At 39.4% G+C, this 20,710-nt stretch overlaps 2 protein-coding genes across 2 annotated transcripts in view; one reads left to right on the top strand and one right to left on the bottom strand.

Annotated features, from left to right (window-relative positions):
• Nucleotides 1-2,734, top strand: part of LOC121903763 (protein NYNRIN-like) — a 14,850-nt gene extending 12,116 nt beyond the window's left edge. Inside the window, exon 4 of the mRNA XM_042421134.1 lies at nt 665-2,734. The gene's annotated coding sequence lies outside the window, so the exon portion shown is untranslated. The remainder of the gene's footprint in view (nt 1-664) is intronic.
• Nucleotides 2,078-20,710, bottom strand: LOC121903756 (GTPase IMAP family member 8-like). The gene is made up of 6 exons (XM_042421100.1): nt 19,720-20,710; nt 19,576-19,630; nt 18,434-18,496; nt 10,872-12,047; nt 9,511-10,788; nt 2,078-2,124 (listed from the first exon to the last, which is right to left on the bottom strand). Exons 2-6 carry the CDS (start codon nt 19,592-19,594, stop codon nt 2,078-2,080), a joined length of 2,583 nt encoding a protein of 860 aa, XP_042277034.1. The 5' UTR covers nt 19,595-19,630; nt 19,720-20,710.

The following is a 20,710-nucleotide window of genomic DNA, read 5'->3' as shown; positions in this document are numbered from 1 at the left end:
GACCGCCGAGTCCCGTTTGCTGCTGCACTCTGAGGAGTGTGTGTTTTAAGTTGCTGCCTGTTTAGTTTGTGTTCACCATGCTAAACTGTTTGTGTTATCCCATTCGGGATTTCTGTGTTTGTGCCACCGCAAGTGGAAAGTAAGTTGCTTTGTCAGTCCAAAACCAGACAGCGTGCGTACCGACTACCGTCCATACTCCCGCTCTCTGTAGACAAAGCAACCGCTACTCTCCCCTCACGGTCGCGGGACCGAGAGTCGATCTCCCTTCCTCTCTTTCCTTCTCTTACTAACACCCACACACACACACACACACATACACAGCAGGTCAAGACCATACTCTTTAATTTACAGAGAAATATATAAGGAAATATTGTTGGTATTTTACACTTTTTCCACCTGCGAATCAAACGAAAATGGCGTTCAGCTGCATGTGTAGATCTGTTTGGGTTTTTATTATTATTATAAACTCAGTTCTGTTTGTGCAGTAAAATAAACAGATTATTATCATTAGCGCTGTCACATTACACAGAAGTAACTATGATGACATTTTAATGGATTTGTTTATATTATATATATATATATATATAAGGTGTGTTTAACAATTATTTTGGTCCCAATAAGATAAAGGCAACATTAATAATAAATGTTTTCTGACTGATTGCAGAATGTATTTCACTCCGGTTTTTCAAACCCAGCCTTCGTCGTCTGAACTCGCCCTCTGATGCGTCAAGGCTGGCCGAAGCCTCCCACAGGTAAGGGTCAGCTGCGGTGTATCGGGTGAAGATCCCTGAGAGGATGAGGGAGGAGGCGAAGGCTCGGAGGAGGCTCCAAGTGCTGGCAGCTGGTGCTCAGTGAGAATGTGCTCCGGTTTGGCCAGTACCGGGGTCAAACGTTTAAACGGCTGTTAAGCAACGATGTGGGCTACACCTATCATCCTGGTGTCCCACCAGAAGGAGAGGGAAGGCGGGGACACGTCTCAGTCGCCCCTCACCACCAACATAGCAGCTGTACTTGTCTCCTACGCCCAGCTGTTCCCAGAGATGACGGCGGCCATCCAGCAGCGTAGGATGCACAAGGGCGCTCAGTCAGTGAGGGGTATGGATCAGACGCTGGTGGGGTTCGGTGCTCACGCCAGGGAGATGTACTGGTCCCTGTATGAGTCAACCAGCGGCGAGAGTTGAATGTAAGTATTGCAAGCGATGGTGCAGGAGACAATGGGAGCTAACGGGATTTTTTTGTTGTTCTTGTCATGTCTGTAGTTACCTGCAGTGACTGAGGAAGCAGAAGGTGAAGGCGGGGTCCCAGATGTACACGCTGCATGTGTATGTGCTGTACGACCAGGACAACGAGGCGGCGGCAAAGCCATCAGCTGCTCCTCCGGCCTCCAGCAGACAGAACCGCAGCCTCCATCAAGTAATTAATAACATCGATGTAATTCTCACTGTACTGCCTGAAATGTACTTTGCTTGTGTTTCATTCTTTCTGTGCAGGATGGAGCACAAAAAAGCAAGACGAAAAAACAGGCACCTGGAGCAGGAGGCTGAAAAGAAAGAACCCAGACACCTGGACACCCAGCACGCATTTTATGGAGGACAGTTTTTCTGTTCTCTGGAGTTGGGGCCTGGTGGAAGGACGCAACAGCAGTGGCTGCAGGAGGTCAGGGCAGCGAAAGACATCAAAATCCCCCCGATGACCCTGTGGAGGCTGAAGAAGCAACAGGACAGCGAGCAGCCTGAAGCCTCATAAAATTAGGGTCTGCCAAAGGTGTGGCCAGCCTGCACAGAAAGAGTTTGGATAAAGCCAGCACACTATCAACCATAAGAAAGAACACTTTTGTGCCCTTTATGAAGGGAAGACTGTGGACCTGAGGCAGGTAGAGAGGAGGAGAGCGATGGAGCCAGAGGAGAACACAGAGAAATGTAAATAAAAGTCTTTTTGGTTCAACTTTACGTCCTCTCAGAACACTCTTTTGTTTCTTTTAATAAATGTCACAGAAATGCAAAAACATTAAAGTTATTCACACTGGCAGTGATACAAATTTGCGTCAGAAACATGACTTTGTGACGACTCATTCTGCTCAAGCAGCCGACCAAACTGCCTTCACCAGACTGACTGACATGTCGGCTACACAGGAAGAAATCCACAGTTTATAAATACATGATGATGAATATGATACATGAATTAATATTGATTCATTGGCTTTATTTCCCGCCCACCGTAGTTTAAAAACACATCCAGCAGAATATTTATCTCACGTCAACATCCCACGTTGGCCTTCACAATAAACAGCTGTGTGTGTAGATTACACTTTGATTGGTTGATGCTTTTACTCGCTGTGTGAAAACTGCTTTTTCACCTCATAATATTCACGTTCTGTGTGAATAAAAAGCCTGGTGTGTAAAGGCCTTTAGCATAAACACCTGCAACCTCAGAGTTAGTGAGAGAGCAGTGAGTAACGTTATTAAAAATATACACCGTATAATGTTAATATAACTCTCAACAACTGCACTCAATCATTTCTACAGAGAACAACAGTTGGTAGTTGGTGAGTTTTCCTAGCTGTTCTTTTGTGCTAACGCCAGCTAGAATTGCTGTTGTTTTGTGCTAACGTTAGCTAGAATTGCTGTTGTTTTGTGCTAACGTTAGCTAAATTCAGCCTTTGAAACCCAGTAACGTGAAAAGTTGATGTAAAATCCATTAAAGAGATGTTAAACTGTTAGTAACAGTTCAGATACACCAAGTGAGATTAATTGTCAACAAATCCTGAAAATGTTTCTGATCATATCTGATGGCTAACAGCGAGCGTGCAGCACGGTTAATATTGATGCCATCATAAATTTTAAGATGAGATCTCGTGGTTATATTGTGTGTGTACAGTATGACCTAATTTTCCTTTAACTGAACCATTAATATTGTTGCCATTTTAAACTTTTTTCACCTACAAATCAAATGAAAACACTGTTCAGCTGCGTGTGTAGATCTGTTTGGGTTTATTAAAGTATTTAAAGCATTATTTGATGGTTAAATCAGGTAATAGGCTCAAATCATATTTAATGACATCGGCTGACTGGGAAAATCATTCAGGCCAGTTGTAGCGTGAAATATAGTCCCAGTCAGGCTTAAGTGGAGGTCTGAGAGTTCCCACTAGGAACATTTTAGTTACAAAGACTTGATTTCCTGCATTCTGGTGGATTTTAGTTCATGTGAATAACAAATTAATGAGCAAACAACTGCTTAGTACAATGTTCTGTTATGAAGCTCAAATAAAACCAAAAGGTGCATATCATTAAGGAGGGAAAAAAACTAGAGCACAACACCTTCAGAAGAAAACATGAATGAATCTCTACATTGTTAGAAAGCAGGACTTGGCAACCAGGGGATTCGAACCCTCAACCTTTGTATCCCCAGAAAAGGCGACTCACTGACTGCACCACTGGGGAGACGTAATACATCTCTTACTCTCATTTGACTTGTATGAGTGGGGACGTTTACATGCACACTAATATTCCACTATACAGGTCATGTAAACAGCATTTTCTGTTTGAATATTTCGAATTAGGCCTTATTCCAAATAAAGCATTTTCTGATTAAGACATGGCAGCTCAGAGTGACTTTCCATTACAGGACACAGAGGAAGCAAAAACAAGACAAAAGAGACAGACGTGATTTACTTGTTTGTCTGCTTGGTGTGTAGATGGTGTGATGTGTGTGTTGTTTTTTTACTTGGTGTTGAATTAACATTTCGAAACTTTTCAAAAATCTCAAGCCTCATTTAGCAGCATGGATTTATTTGATAAAGGGACAAATTAACCTAAAACAGGATCATTGGTAGTGTGAGTGGAACGTGGACCAGCATGTAGATGTTAATTTTTTAGAATTAAAAAAAATGTATTTAGCTATAAAACAGAGAAACAGACTATTTCATTAGGTTTATCATTTAGGATCTTCTGCAGATAATTATAAAGAAAAAAAAAAGTTCAGTCCACTGGTCATTCTCTATTTTCCTGGAGAAGAAAAAACAGTCCAACCTGTTTGTTGTCTCCCAAAACCTTTTATTCTCCATCACCTGCTGTCTGCAGCCAATCAGGGATGGTCTCTGCAATTAGAACCACTTTGACCCAGGTGGCATCAATCTCCCTCATTTGGAGCTAAATGGTTCTCAGCTGTACTTTGACAACAATATTAATCAGATTTAACCTCTGAAGAGGCAAAATCACAACATACATATTGTTATTGAAGTCAATAAACAAGTGAACATTAGTTTCTTTGGAACTGACCGACATTACAGCAGGAAAAATGACCCACAAAGACATTTTAAATAATTTTAAACACAAGTGAACAAACATTTCTCAAACATTACAAGTTCAGGGCTCATAAATGTTGATCAGATGAGTGAGAGGAATGTGACACACCAACACTGACCCAAACACATTACACACTGGAAACAGAGAAAGTAGACAAACGAGTTTATTTATTTGATGAAGACGATGAAACATTTCAGATAATAAATGGACTGCCACCTCTTGGCCAATCACTCCCTGGTGTTTCCACACGTTTGTCTTAACGGGCCTTTGGAACTTAAACATATGTATGTATATATATTAATACAGGCACTAACACTACTCAGCAAATCTCCCTTATCTTCAAGCCCAATGTTGAACCAGGTAAAGTTAAAGATAACATGACGACCGTCTCTGGACTCATCGTCCTCTACCTGCAGGAGTCTGGTGAGCAGAGTCGGGTTAAATCAGGGAGATTCAGTTCAGCTGGAAGGGCTTCTATATGGAGGTGGTGGCTGGTGGCAATCACGTAGTCATGTAGTCAGGGAGTTGACTTCGACACTCCAGACTTCGGTATCAGAGATTTCCGATGTCTGTTATCGTGAGACTGAGCTGGTGGCAGTCAGTCACTTAACCTCTCTTCTCTGGCTTCCACCATGTTGTGTTTAGTTTCATTTATCTCTTAGTTATGTAGGCTTACACGTTATGTGTGGTCTCCCCTCCGTTGTCCAGCCTTGAGCCGGGTTGTGACAATGACGTTTTACTCGACGACTACGCTCACAACAAAACCTTCACAAGTAAAAAGTTAATAAGTACTTTATCAAACTACCTGTTTAACAAGCAATATGTAGAAATGTGATATTTTCAACTGCTTTGCCTGCAGTGTCTCATCCACCACTGGTGTGTTTTACACAACCACAGTGATCTGGTCAGGCTGATAGCGGACCAGTAAAGGGTATTGATAAGTGTAGTAGTATCAATTAGGTAGGGGCTGCTAACCGAGCTGCTGCTAACGTTTGCTTAGCTTGTTTCTCTGGTAACTTAAGATCCAAACATCCAATGACTAAAATCCTTCATCTAGTTAAAAGATTTAGTCAAAAACAACCAAAATCTAAAGTTCATCGTAAAAATGTGGTTTTAAAACTGAACTCAATTTATGACACCATCATGTAGGACAACCACAACGCTGACACATGCATCTTGTGTGTGTATACTCTTTGGTAGAGGAGGTATGACACTATTGACAGGCGGTACTTAGGAGTTGGTCCTTTCTCAAATCAACAAACACGCTGACAACAATAAGAAATAGCACAAACTTTCCACATCCTCCATTTTTGGGATAAAAAATGGCAGAATTTCTAGGAGAAAATAATCATGTACACACAGTTTGTATTATAGTAATGTGATGGTTGCTATTAATATGAGGAAACTTAGTTAATGGAGGAGAGACGGAAGATATGATAAAAGGATACTGAACGTATATTACCTTTCAAAATGTAAATAAAAAATTAGATTTAGAATAGCAAATAGCAAAACTTACCTAGACAGACCAGAGTATCACAGCCAAGGAAACTATAAAAGTAGGAAGAGTCGTTACGTCACTGTAGGTCATGAACATGTGTTGATGTCACACTTGAAGACTCTCGGCGCCGTTAGCGTGGTGGTGAACGGGCAGATCACTCCTTCATCTCTCTGTTTCACAGGTCATCAGTCTGGGTGACGGAGGCACCGATGTTTTAATGCGTTTGTTATTTAGCTAATGTTTCATGTGTTCAAGTTACATTTCATGTGTATGTTAATTCAATAATTAATTTGCATGCATGTTACATTAATGTTAAACTAGATTTATAACAGACCGGAGCTTCTTATGCATAGTCTATGTGAATGAGATTAGTAACAGACTAACGTTAGCTAAACTGTGATAATGGCATAACTAAATTAACAAGATCATTTAATGGTGTATTTTTGATATAATTCACATTAGCTGATAGATTCAAATGATTTCTGTTTATAATAAATGTTAATAACTGCTAAAATGTTTGTGTTTGGTTTTTATTATTTTGTACATTTGAGCACTGGGCTTATTTTCACCTTTGAACCCTTCAACTGTGTCAACAGCAGCAGCAGAGTAATACATGTAGTGTTTCATTGACTTGTATTGCAGTTTAATATCATGTTTACATGTGAGAAATTGTGTAATGCAATATAAATAATCCGAAATAATAAAACTTGCAAAGTGCAGTTTGTCTACCATCATTTAGGCTAGTTTATTCCTAGTATGGGTAATATGCCTATGTCATAAAGTTCAGTATTAATGTTAACTGAAAGCTTAAACAACTCCCACTCGCTTTCTTCTTGATCACTAACCTCCATCAGACCTGCTCCTTCAGCCCTGTCAGTCTCCTCCATCTTCCTCCTCTCCCTCTCCTCACCTGTTTCTAGTAACATGTTATTCTATTAAACTCAGATTTACAAGAACTCAAGGTTTACTGAGTGATCAACCAGTTTAAATTTGTATTTGTGTGAACTGGCAAAATCTTCTCACCTGACTGGCCTTCAGAAATGTCTTATTTCCATCTACATGTTGAGGAAATGAGGGATATAAAGTTGCGTTATGATCAACACAATTAGACCTTTTCACTGACATGAACTGAATATAAACAATCTATCCCTTCTGATATGATTGTTTTGAAATACTTAAGAGGCATATAAAAGCAAAGTATGTAAAGAGTTGTCAATGACATTATTTATATCTCTTTCACTCGTTCACACTTTGGCTGGCTGGTTCGTCAGCTAGTTAGTACAGTGGAAACCGCTTATAGTGATCACGTCCGTCTGGGTCAAATTAATAAATATAAGCAGATGATTATTATAACCAATTTTTTTCTTTGTTTCTCATGCAGATAACCATCTAATTGACATTTGTATATTTATTACACAAATAAAAAAGTAATGAAATGACCAGCTTTGCTATTTACTGTAGCTATTATGTAGCTATAAACACACCCACACCCCACACCTCCACACCCCTGATAATGGAGCCGCAGCTGCTAATTACAATATCATATGTGTATCATGGGAGTAAAATAAAAAAATGAAAATAGTTCCCCCATGTTTTCATGTATGAAAAGACCCAAGATGAACACTGTAAGTGGACTATTGCTTACTATAAGCAAATTATTTAAACAGCATTTGTATAGGACTGATTCTGTCCTGAGCTTTTTAATCCATATAAGCGGTTGGTCACTGTAACTGTGATTATATGAGCTGTTTCCACTGTATAATGTTAGTGTCAAATAGCCTATCCTCTTGTCTTTTCCTCACTTAAACCATAAGTTAGCGAACATTAAGCAAGTAACAAACAAGTAACAACTTGATAGCTCGCTGTATTGACCGTCATTTGCAACAAATTCATATTGGAGCTATGTATCCTCACTCTGTAACTACTTACTATTTCACTCTGTATATTATGCTTATCTTGGTAAAGTTTTAGCAAAGATTCTTAGCATGCTTTTATTTTTAAAAAGATAAAACAAACTTCTTTCCACAGTGTCTCTTCAGCATTAAACATCAAACACTGTGCTACATGAAAACACTTTATTCATCTTTCTGCAATAATTAACAAAGACACCAAAGAACAAATACAGACAAGTTGGTCTGAGATTAATATGAATTATGTCTTAAGCTGATTTATTCAGATAAAAAAACATCTGTTTATATACATGTAACAAAAAAAATAAAGTGTTCATTTATCTGATGAGCAGTTTAATGATATTCCTGCTTGTTCAATATTTACTGTGATATTAATGAATTGGATGCTGCAGAGAAAAAAGTTTTAACATGTAAACATTTAATTTCACTGATATTACAAACATCATGTTCTTCTTCATATACAAAAGAAAACAAAAATAACATAATTTCCAACAAACCAGGACAAAAGAAAAAATTTCAATACAGCATAAAGATCATCTGCAGATTGAAAACATTTAGTCTGAAACTGCAGCTCATTGTTCCTTCTTATCTTAAAATACTGAACTTAACAAACCAAATCTCTACCATCTACTGCTGATTAGACCAAACTTTACACACTGAAACAGAAGATCCTGAATGAAACACATTAAACAATTAATAACAAAATATAAACAAAACAGCATCAAATGTCCAGAAACCTTTCATCACACAAATGAGGGTAAACTTCCTACATCATGAGAGAAAGCAGTAAAATAGCTTCTTCATTCATTCTACCTTGTTGAAAAATGCTAAAAGATCCTGTAACATCAGTGCTGTTACCATGGTTATTGCCAGCTTTTAAAAAAACGTTTAAGTTATTGAAACTGAATGATTATAGAAAAAGGAAACAGCTGAAACTTCTCTGCTGTTGTGACGTTTACATGAAACCAGTCGACTCATTAAATGCAACAGTCTGATGTGTCGTCTTCCTTCAGAAGTTCTTCTATCAAGTCATTTACTTCTTTTTCATGTATTTTCTGCAGATTTTCCTTTTCACCCTTATTTTTCACTTTCTTTATTTCCTGTTCTTGTTTTTTCAGTAAGACGTTGATTTTCTTCAGGTTTTCACTCTTTTTGGTCAAATATTTAAATATGTTATAGATTTCACCTTGATGTTTTTCTTTCAGTTGTTTTTCATTGTTGGCTTTTAGTGCTTTTAACAGGTCAAACTGCTGATCTTTGTCTGTCAGTTGTTTCTCATATTCTTGTATCTGAGCTGTAAGTTCCTTCATCTGTTTCTCTTTGAGTTCAGTTAACTTTTCAGCTTTCTTTCTGGCTTCATCTTCATGCTTCTTTGTTACATTCTCCAGTTTTTTCTCATAGTTCTCCTCTAATTCTTTTCTCTCTTTCTCCTCTTGTTCTCTTCTGATTTGATCTTCTTCTTTTCTTTTCTTTTCATATTCTTCTCTTTCTTCCTCATATTCTTCTTGGAGCTTTTTTAATCTTCTCTGTTCTTCCTGTCGTCTCTCTTCATCTTCTCGATATTGTTTCTCCCACATTTCTTTTTGTTTCTTCTCCCAGGCCTCTCGTTCTTCTCTCATCTCTTCTCTGTTCTGCATCAGCTCTTTATCAAGGTTTTCTTTTTCTTCTGATTCTAACTTGATCTTTTCCTCCAAAGCAGCAAGTTTTTGTTCCCACTCCTGTCTTTGAATGTCTTCCTGGTTTTTCCTCTTCTTGTCTTCTTCTTCTCTCTCTTCCTGTTCTTTCTTTATCTCTTCACGTTCTTTCTGAATCTTTTCCTCCTCCTCCTGAAGTTGTTTCTCTCTCAGTTTTCTCTCCTGTTCAATTTCTGCTCTCTGCTGTTCTCCTCTGATTTGATCTTCTTTTCTATTATTTTCATATTCTTCTCTTTCTTCCTCATATTCTTCTTGGAGCTTTTTTAATCTTCTCTGTTCCTCCTGTCGTCTCTCTTCATCTTCTTGATATCGTTTCTCCCACATTTCTTTTTGTTTCTTCTCCCAGGCCTCTCGTTCTTCTCTCATCTCTTCTCTGTTCTGCATCAGCTCTTTATTAATTTTTTCTTTTTCTTCTAACTCTAACTTGATCTTTTCCTCCAAAGCAGCAAGTTTTCGTTCCCACTCCTGTCTTTGAATTTCTTCCTCTCTTTTCCTCTTCTTGTCTTCTTCTTCTCTCTTTTCCTGTTCTTTCTTTCTCTCTTCACATTCTTTCTGAATCTTTTCCTCCTTCTCCTGAAGTTGTTTCTCTCTCAGTTTTCTCTCCTGTTCAATTTCTGTTCTCTGTTTTTCTATTCGTCTTTTCATTGCCTCCATTTCTTCTTCATGTTTTTTTCCAAGTTCCTCCCTCTCTCTCTTCATCTCTTCTTCCTTCTCCTTCAGGATCTTCTCCACTTCCTTCTTTATTGCTGCATCGGCCTTTTGCAGTATCTCATTGGTGAAGCAGCTGCCGCCATTTTTCTTCACCATGGAGTCAATCTTCTTTATCAGTTCACTGACTTGTGTGTGGTTTCCTTCATCACAGTTATTAAACACATGGTATCTTCCTCCACAGTCAGCAATCAGCTTCTTAAAGGAATCATCACATTTCTTCTCTATGTAATCATCAATGGACATCTCCTCACGCTTTAGTTTGTCTCCTCCAGTTAAAAGAATGATGATCAATTTTTCTGAATTCTTCCCAAAGACTTTCTTGATGAGTTTTAATGTCTCCTTCTCTTCTGGTGTGAATCTGCCAATCTGTAACACCAACAGGAAGACATGTGGTCCTGGAGCCAGAAGACTGATGCATTTCACCATCTCCTCATTAACCTCTTCATGGGACAAAGTGGAGTCAAACAGACCAGGAGTGTCGACCACAACGACAGGACGACCGTCTACTTCACTCTGTGCTTTCTGACAACGTTTGGTGACTGATGTTTGACTTGATTCGGCTTTAAACTCTTTTCTTCCCAGAATGGTGTTTCCTGAAGAGCTCTTTCCACTGCCAGTCTTCCCCAGCAGCACAATCCTGAGACTCTCTGATCTCTGATTCTCATCATCACCTGTAACATCAGAACAACTGGAGTTACTTGACAATCAACAGCAAAAAAACAAGATCAAAGAAAGCTATTAAAAGTGTACTTACAGGTGATCATGCTTTTTGTTTGAAGTTGTGTAAGTTCAGTCTGTAGCATGTTGATCTTTTCCATCTGAGCATGTGCAAAGGTGTTTGTTGTATAGCAACATGGTTTATTTTTAGATTGTCTCATCTTCTCCACAGTATCCAACATCTCAGAGATCTGCTGCTTGTTCTTGATGTTGAGAACAACATATCTTCCTCCACAGCTCTGAATGAGCTCCTGGATGTCTCTGTTCTTTCCTACAAAGTCATCAACAGCTGGAGCTGTAGGATCTGTCTCCACAGTGAACAGAATCATGGTGAAGTCATTGACTGGAGAGCTGAATGTGTTCTGAATGGTCTTTAACTCTCCCTTGTCTTCATCAGTGAGGGGATCCACAGGTAGGACCAGGATGAAGGCATGGACGCCCTCAGGATCACAGAGTAAGATACACCTGAATGATTCCTCCATCACTGCCTCCTGAGGTTTTCCATACAAGGCAGGCAGCTCCACCAGGGAAACCCGACGTCCACACACCTCTCCCTGATGTTTAACACACTCTGATGAGTTGGAGACTGGATGAAGCTCTGTCTGACCTAAAATGGCCTTGACTGCTGAAGTCTTCCCTGCTCCTCTCCTCCCACACAGAACCAGGTTTAAAACTGGTTTAATGGTCTCTTCAGTGAAGGTGAGGAAGGTTCCTTTGTTTCGATGAACAATGTTCTCAATCTCCTCCATTAACTGTCTGTGGTCATCTTCAAACATGTTGTAATGTCTTCCTCCACAGTCTTTAATGAGCTGATTCACATTGAAACTTGTTGCATTCTCCTTGTGTGTGATGATGACCATGGAGTGTTTAAAAGCATCTCGACCAAACAAACTCAGGATGAACTTCAGTCTTTGTTTGTCCTTTTCATTAAACTGAGAAGGCTTCACTAACAGCAGCAGAACATTTGGTCCAGGGGGGGAAAGATTTATGCACCTCATCACATCTCCTCTCGCTGTCTGCTCAGACTGACTGAAGATGTCTGGAGTTTTTACTATAGTCAATGATTTTCCTCTCCACTCTCCACACGTCGCAACACATTGAAGGAATCTTGTTTGGTTTTGGAAATGAAAACCTTGATCTTCAGTGATGAAGTTACTAAGTTTTTTCTTTTTGTCTTCACTTTTCCCCACCAGCACAATCCTCAGTGCAGAGACTGTAAAACAACAAGGAGATAAAACACATTATCACAGTTCAGAGTTGGTGACAACAGGTGAGTCAAATTCAGCCACTAGAACACAGCAGGTACTCAACCATGATGACAAAACAGCCTTACAGACAAATCTGAGAGGTAGATCTGGACAAAGGAAGTAAACAAGTCACATCTCTGTGGTGTTAAGTCACTTGAAAACACACGTATATCACTGTGATGTATTTCTTGTGCCAAGAAATCTGACCAGGAGATCCTGTAGAACCAATGAACCAAAGTCATCAATTATAGATGGATGTATATATATATATATAAATAGGTCTGTATACTGTATGTTCATATGTTCTTATTGACGTATACATGTGTTTACATGTATGGATACGTACTACAACCTTTGATATTTTATCAAATGTACATGTGTGCTTGTCTGTGCCTTTGCTGCACTGACTTAATTTAATATGCTGTTATATCTAGTGCATGATAATATTTCAGTGACTGCAGTTGTCCAGAGTGTCGGAGCTAGTACAAATATCCAGGGGGGGCAAGAGGCTTACAGCGGCGGGGCACCAAATTACTGGCAAGTGTCAACATAGCTGTTCATAGTGAAAGTTAAAGCAAATCACAAAAATAGTGCATTCTCTTCACTTTCCTAATAATCTAACAAAAAACACAATGAGAAATAAAGGCATGGACAAGCACGTTTTACCGAAATGTTTGACTGAAAACACGTAATAATAACACATAACGAGGTTACAGCAAATGAATGTTGAATAAAAAGAACATTTTAGATTTGCATATACCAAATAATTACGCCAGTCAGTGGCCAGTATGAACAGGATAACAAGTGAACTTTATCGTAAGCCTGTGTAGGCCTAAATAACATTAAATATTAAATAAATTCTCATTAGAACAGCTGTAGTCTGTGACTGGAGGTCCTTCCATTCGTCTCTCAGCTTCCTCGTTAGGTTCGTAAAATGTAAAAACGTACAGTGTTAGGCCACAGCGTTATAAGGTTAAATATTTACAATGAATTTTAGATTTTCAGTCATTTATAATGGATTTAAGTCATCGCTACAATTACACTGAAAAACATATGCTTTTATACAAGTGAGGGGGCACAGTGAATGAAGTGGGGGGGCACTGCCCCCTGGTGCCCCCTCGTGAAGCCGACTCAGCAGGGGTGTGTGATGAAAACACATTCTTTCAACATAAAACGAGCTTGTCAAAGGAACCAGAAAATAGTGAAAATAACAACGTGGAGGCAGAGAGAGTTACAACAGCAGGGAGACGACAGGTACAGTAGCTCCTCTGCTGCTCACTCCTGCAGTGCTGAGGAGGAACCCTGGTACCCTGATAACACATCCCCCGAAAAACTCAAACTCAAACCCAACGCGCTTGATTCAGAGCTGGTAGGAGCAGGACTGTCTGGAATATTCTGTCACTTAGGATACAACTTTTCGTAGCCATTTCCTGTGCTACCTGGCTGTGCTCCTTTTTTCTACAGATGTGAGCTGTGTAGTTTCTGTTATTCTATTCATAATTATTTAGTCAGTTTTCCGAGTTTTCCAAAGTTGACTATTTTTGTCTATTTTAGCATCTGCCTTCCTTCTGTCCATGTTATTATATTTTGATAATCTTCATTCAGTGAATGTATATGATGTTTAGTTTGTCAGTTATTAGATATATAAGATATAAAATGAAGCTTTTTGTTTGTTTGTTTGTTTTTTCTTGTTAGTGGAAATAGTGAGTCACCTTCAGAGATTATAATACTGCTGACAATCTAGTACATGACTACAGGCGTGGGTTAGGGCTGAAAAGACCAAACTGTTCTCATGTATAGATTGTCCCTGCCTACCGTCTCTGCATTTGGGTCCACCTGCTCCACTCACCCACCCTGACAGTACAACTCGACCAGTAATGGACCCAGCAGAAATGGACCCGGTTCCTGTGTTCCAGCCGTTGATACACCCCAATGACTCTGATGGTGAGCAGATCATCAAATTTTTCAGGTCAGTCCATGAGGAGGACCCCATGCTGGCTAAAAGGTTGATGGCAAGCCACTGGGAGTATAGATCTCCATTTCTGTCGGCCCCAGTAGTCACCCAGCCTCCAAGCCAGCTGACCTCCTGACTGCTAGCGTTGACCATGCTAGCCTTCAGCCTGCACCCCGGATGGCTCACAACCAGCCAGCCCCCCAGTCACTAAGGGTTGGGGTTGTGAGTCTGCAGCCTACCAGCATTGCCATTCTGCTTCCACACCAGACATTCCTGCTCAAATGACTGAGTTTTTCTGCTTTCAAGCAGCTAAACATGCCAACAAAGATTCAGCTAGCCAGCAGTCTGCTTCAGCCCCCACGCCGGACTGCCTACCACCAACCTGCTGGTCCCGATGAACATTACTCCTTGGGTCACCTTGCCACCTTACCTGTCCGGTCCAGGGCTGAGTCTCCGCTCCCCAGCGCCACAAAGACGCAACCTCCCATTCCTGCTGGCGTGCAGCAACCCTCCCTCCCTGCTGGCATGCCGCAACTCCCTGTTCCTGCTCGGCCAGCACAGCTATCCCTTATTCGGGATAGCAGTGGCTAATAGCACTCACTGTCTTAACCACAGCCTCGACCTTGTTCTGACTTATGGGATTGAAATTGAACATTTAATAATTTTTCCACAAAATCCTATTCTATCAGATCATTTTTTAATAACTTTTGAATTAGACAAAAATGTCTTCACTAGATGTCTACCTGATAGTGTTGTAGCTAAATTTAAGGAAGCAATTCCATCGGTACTGAATTCAATGTCATGTCTCAATACTACAGAGGACTCTTATGTTAACTTTAGTTCCTCCCAAATTGATAATCTTGTTGATAGTGCTGCAGGCTCATTAAGAAAAACACTTGACTCCATCGCCCCCTTAAAAAGGAAGATAATAAAACATAAGAGGTTAGCTCCATGGTATAACTCCCAAACCCGCAAATTAAAGCAAACATTGCGAAAATTGGAAAGGATTTGGCGTTCCACCAAACTAGAAGAATCTCGCTTAGTCTGGCAAGAGTCTTAAAACATATAGGAAGGTCCTCTAATGCCAGAGCCGCCTATTACTCAGCATAAAGTAAATAAAAACAGCCCTAGGTTCCTTTTCAGCACTTTGGCCAGGCTGACAAAGAGTCATAACTCTATTGATCCATGTATTCCTATAGCTCTCAGTAGTAACGATTTTATGAGCTTCTTTATTGATAAAATTCTAACTATTAGAGAGAAAATTAACCACCTCTTGCCCTCAACAGGCACCGTTCTCTCCCCAAACACAGGCACCTTAGAAACAGCAGTAAATCCTGACATATTTGGACTGTTTTTTTCTCTTGTCAACTTTTCTGAACTAACTTCAATGATTTGTTCAGCTAAACCATCAACCTGTCTCTTAGACCCCATCCCAACTAGGTTGCTTAAGGAAGCCTTACCCTAGCCTTGCCGCATTCGACACAATTGACCATCAAATCCTTTTGCAGAGACTGGAACATTTAATTGGCATTAAAGGAACTGCATTAAGCTGGTTTAAGTCCTATTTATCAGACAGATTTCAGTTTGTACATGTTAATGATGAATCCTCCATGAAGGAAAAAGTTAGACACGGAGTTCCACAAGGTTCTGTATTGGACCAATTCTATTCACGTTGTATATGCTTCCTTTAGGTAATATTATTAGGAAACACTCCATAAATTTTCATTGTTATGCAGATGATACCCAATTATATTTATCAATGCAGCCTGATGAAACCAGTCAGTTAAACAAACTCCAAGCATGCCTTGAGGACATAAAGACCTGGATGAGCTGCAATTTTCTACTACTAAACTCAGATAAAACTGAAGTTATTGTGCTTGGCCCTAAACACCTTAGAAGCATGTTATCTAATGATATAGCTACTCTGGATGGCATTACCCTGACCTCCAGCACCACTGTAAGGAATCTGGGAGTTATCTTTGATCAGGATATGTCCTTTAACTCCCACATAAATCAAATCTCAAAGACCGCCTTTTGTCACGTAATATCACAAAAATCAGGCACATCCTGTCCCAAAAAGATGCAGAAAAACTAGTTCACGCATTTGTTACTTCTAGGCTGGATTATAGCAATTCCTTATTATCAGGCTGCCCTAACAAGTCTCTAAAGACTCTCCAGCTGGTCCAGAATGCAGCTGCACGTGTTCTGACTAAAACTAGAAAAAGAGACCACATTTCTCCCATTTTAGCTTCACTACATTGGCTTCCTGTAAAATCTAGAATAGAATTTAAAATCCTTCTCCTAACTTACAAAGCCCTTAATGGTCAGGCACCATCATATCTTGAAGAGCTCATAGTACCGTATTATCCCACTAGGACACTGCACTCCCAGTATGCGGCTTACTGGTGGTTCCTACAGTCTTTAAAAGTAGAATGGGAGGCAGAGCCTTCAGCTATCAGGCTCCTCTCCTGTGGAACCATCTTCCAGATTCGGTCCGGGGTGCAGACACCCTCTCTATGTTTAAGAGTAGGCTTAAAACTTTCCTTTTTGATAAAGCTTATAGTTAGGGCCGACCAGGCTCACCTTGGATCAGCCCTTAGTTATGCTGCTATAGGCCTAGACTGCTGGGGGACTTCCCATGATGCACTGAGCTCCTCTCTCCTCCTCTCCATCTGTATACATTCATGTAACATCAATGCATGTCACTAACTTTGCTTCTTCCCCGGAGTTTTTTGTGTTTTCTCATCTCGCAGGAAATCCTGTGCTGCAGGCCGAGCCTTCGTGGTCCTTCGCAGTCCTGTTGGCATCCTTCCCTGGCTATTGCTTCTTATTGTTATTGTTATGATTGTTGTTATTCTGCCCCCCCCCTTCCCTCTTTCTTTCTCTCTCTCAACCCAACCGGTCAAAGCAGATGGCCGCCCACCAAGAGCCGGGTTCTGCTTGAGGTTTCTACCCATTAAAGGGGAGTTTTTCCTGACCGCTGTCACTGCTCATGGGGAAATTGTTGGGTCTCTGTAAATTAAAGAGTACGGTCTTGACCTGCTCTATGTGAAAAGTGCCCTGAGATGACTTTTGTTGTGATTTGGCGCTATATAAATAAAAATTGATTGATTGATTACATTTTTTAAATTCTGATAAACTGAGATGCTGGTCGTTGGCCCTGCTAGACACAGACATCAGTTTGATCATGTGACAGTAACTCTCAACAACTGTGTAATTTCACAAAGTTCGGCAGCCAAGAATCTTGGTGTTACGTTTGATCCTAGCCTCTCTTCTCATAAGCATATCAAAGAAATCACCAAGACTGCCTTCTTCCATTTACGTAACATAACTAATATTCAGTCTTCCTTGTCTGTGGCTGATGCAGAGACCCCATTACACACACTTGTTTCATCCAGACTTGATAACTGTAATATTCTGTTTTCAGTCCTGCCATGTGCAGGTCTACCAGTGAAAGTCTTCAGGTGGTTCAAAATACTGCGGCAAGAAAATATCCTCATTACACCAATTCTAGCCTTCCTTCATTGGCTTCCTATCCATGTAAGATCAGACTTTAAGGTGCTTCTGATGACTTATAAAATCCTAAATGGGCCCCATCATACCTGTCTAATCTCCTTAAACCTTATATTCCATCTCAAGCTCTCTACACTCAAAATACAGAGCTCCTGTGTGTCCCCACAGTTGAAAAGAAGTCAGCAGGGCCTTTTCCTATCAGGCCTCCTTTCTCTGGAGTAATCTCCCTGCTGACATCAAACAGTCTGACTCTGTTGAGTTAGTAATCAGTGTCAGCTGGTGGAAACAATCTTAAACAATCTTTCCAGTTTTTGTAGCTTTCAGTCAGTGTGTAGGTTCGTTCCCAGCTTTAGCCTCAGTAAATTGCAGAGAAACATCTTTGTATTGGGCAGGATCAGCTGATTTTTACAGTGTGTATAATGTCTGCACAATCATTGATTCATGATTTTGACACAAATTTGCTTCCCTCTGGTGAAAAGTGTTGACAGGTTTTTTGGAGACTTCTTCCTGATCCAGACTGAGGGTCTAAAGATAGAGGATGTCATATGTTGTACAGATCGCGAAGCTACTTGATGCAAACTTGTGATTTGTGTTCTTAGGCTAAATGACAAAAATTGACTTGACTACTTCATAAAGTTTCTGGCAAATGTGATGGTTTAACTAGTTGAATATTTCTTACTTTATTTGTGTAATATGTTTATTTATTTATTTATTTATTTATATTTAAATTTAACCTTTATTTTACCCGACAAGATATTAAGAACAGTTTCTTATTTACAATGACGGTCTAGCAAGTGCCAGAAGACACTTGAAAGGGGGAAGGAGAGTAGAGAACAAAAAAATATATAAAATGTTGTTGAAGAATTCTGATTCAGTTTGACTTACAATTAGGATGTTCGAGTTCAGGGCTGCTCCTGTTGCACTCCTGGACATTTAAATCATCATCATCTGTAAGAAAAAACAAAACAGAAAAAGCCAGATCAATCATCAAACACCTATATATCTAAAATTCCTTTAGACTAATAAATAATGTACTGTACAGGCTCATGACTAAACAGTAAACAGTGATGGTTGAGGTCTGCTCACCAACCCAAAACCTGTCGGGTTCAGATAAAGTTTGAGTTTCCAGGTTCAGGCTGTGTTGTTGTGTAAACCTTTAGGCTTAGTTCAGCTTCCAGTTTGGTTATTTTCAGAGGTTAATTATTAAGAAATGTCTCTCTTCCTCTCTCTGACTGTGACAATCACCTCAGTCCATGAGTGTCATGTGTTTCAACAGATATACAATGATCAGAGGGGGAAAGACAACACTGTAGTTGGTGTGTTGTTGTGTTAGACTGAACTAAGTGTCAGTAATGAATGTAATAAAGCAAAAATACAGCTTCAGGTCTTAAGCAGGTTTGGCTTGGATGTTAAATTTGGCATCAGATAAGAGATCTGTCTGAATGTCATCTCATAATCAGAGTCGTCTGATAGTCGGGATAATGAGGTATTTATGTCAGGTTTTCCAGGGTTGTTACTGTTAGATTTGGTTTAAGAGTCAAACATCAACAACTCTGAGTTTACAGTCTTGGTTACAGCTGAGCAACTCAGAGTCAATGTTTCATTCAGATTTAGAATATTTGCAGCCTGTTTTATTTATCAAACTGCAAGTAGCCTAAGGAGTAAAAGATTTGGTGGAGCTGTTAACAACTCATAGACATGTGAAATGTGACCCCGACTACACACTGCTTTTTGTAAGACGTCAAAAGCCAAAAAGGTTGGAAACCACTGGTTTCATCTTTAACAATGTGTTGTATTTTAAAAGCTTGTTATATTATCCATTGTGTCAAATCTTCATCTGAAAAGTAACTAAAGCTGTCAAATAAATGTAGTGGAGTAGAAAGTACAATATTTCCCTCTGAAATGTAGTGGAGTGGAAGTGTAAAGTAAAGTACAAGTACCTCAAAGCTGTACTTCAGTACAGTACTTGAGTAAATGTACTTAGTTACTTTCCATCACTGGGACTAATAAAGTCTGACTGAACTCACCAGATCCTTTAGTCGCCATAATCTACTCTGCTGGAAACATCAGAGACTGATTCAGCTGGAGGGGAGAGAAGAAGAAATAAAGCTCATTAAAGTGTTGAGGTGACATGAAGACGTGTGTCTGAGGACAAACATGTGGATACTTACTGGTGTCAGAGTTTGTGCTCTGTGTTCTCTTTGAGGAGTTCTGCTGAAGAAACGTAACAACATCACAATCATCTTGAGACGAGAATAAAAACATCAAGATACAGTTTGGGAAAGATGAGGTCATAATTAAACAAACCAGTGATTAAAACTGTGATGTTTGACAGTTTGAAGGATTTTATTTTCTTGCTCTTTAAAATCTAAAAACATGAAAAACATGAGAATGAAATCATAATATATATTAATATGTATTGAATATTCAAATAACATAAAGAGCAACAAATTGTTTTTCACTCTTTAGCCAGTAAATATTTTACTGTATGTAATTTATTTATTTATGTATTTATTGGGACCATGTACAGTGTTAAACATAAATGTTACCATTTCATGTACTGTAGAGTAGTTTATAGCTCATTTATATATTCTAATATATGTCTTTCTGTCTTTGTGAGGACATTTTGTTGGTCACTGCTTCAAAGAACAAAGACCAAAAGGTTCAAAGGGTTAAAACTCAGTTTTAGTTTAGATTAGAGTTGGGTTTAGCTTCAGTTTAGGTTTGGACATTTAGTTGTTCTGGTTAAAGTTTGTTAGAGATCAGAGAATAAATGATGTTAATGAGTGTCCTGACAACTGTAGAGTGTGTGTGTGTGTGTATGTGTGTGTTCCTAAAATAAAGGGTTTAATATAAAACATGTTTTAATTCTGATGAAGCTGAACTCGGGAAAGACTTTCGTTTCCTTTTAAAAGTGATCAATCTAAATGTCCGTAAATGAAACTTTAATGAGTTTTTTTTAACCTGATTCTGTTTTAGACTCTGAAATGGCGGAATTACCGCCGACTGACACGATGCTCTGACTGCACTTCAAGTAAAAACAGGAAACCTGTTTCAAGCTCGTCTGTCCGTCAGTTTAAAGTTAGTGAACAGAAAACTTTGCAGCTCAGTTAGTGATTAACTGTGATAAATTAATACAACAGTAAAATGATCTGAACAGAA

The sequence above is a fragment of the Thunnus maccoyii genome, chromosome 9 (assembly GCF_910596095.1).
Source record: "Thunnus maccoyii chromosome 9, fThuMac1.1, whole genome shotgun sequence".
Classification (NCBI taxonomy): Eukaryota; Metazoa; Chordata; class Actinopteri; order Scombriformes; family Scombridae; genus Thunnus; species Thunnus maccoyii.
The sequence above is the reverse complement of the archived record's forward strand: the minus strand, read 5'-3'. Positions and strand labels throughout refer to the sequence as shown.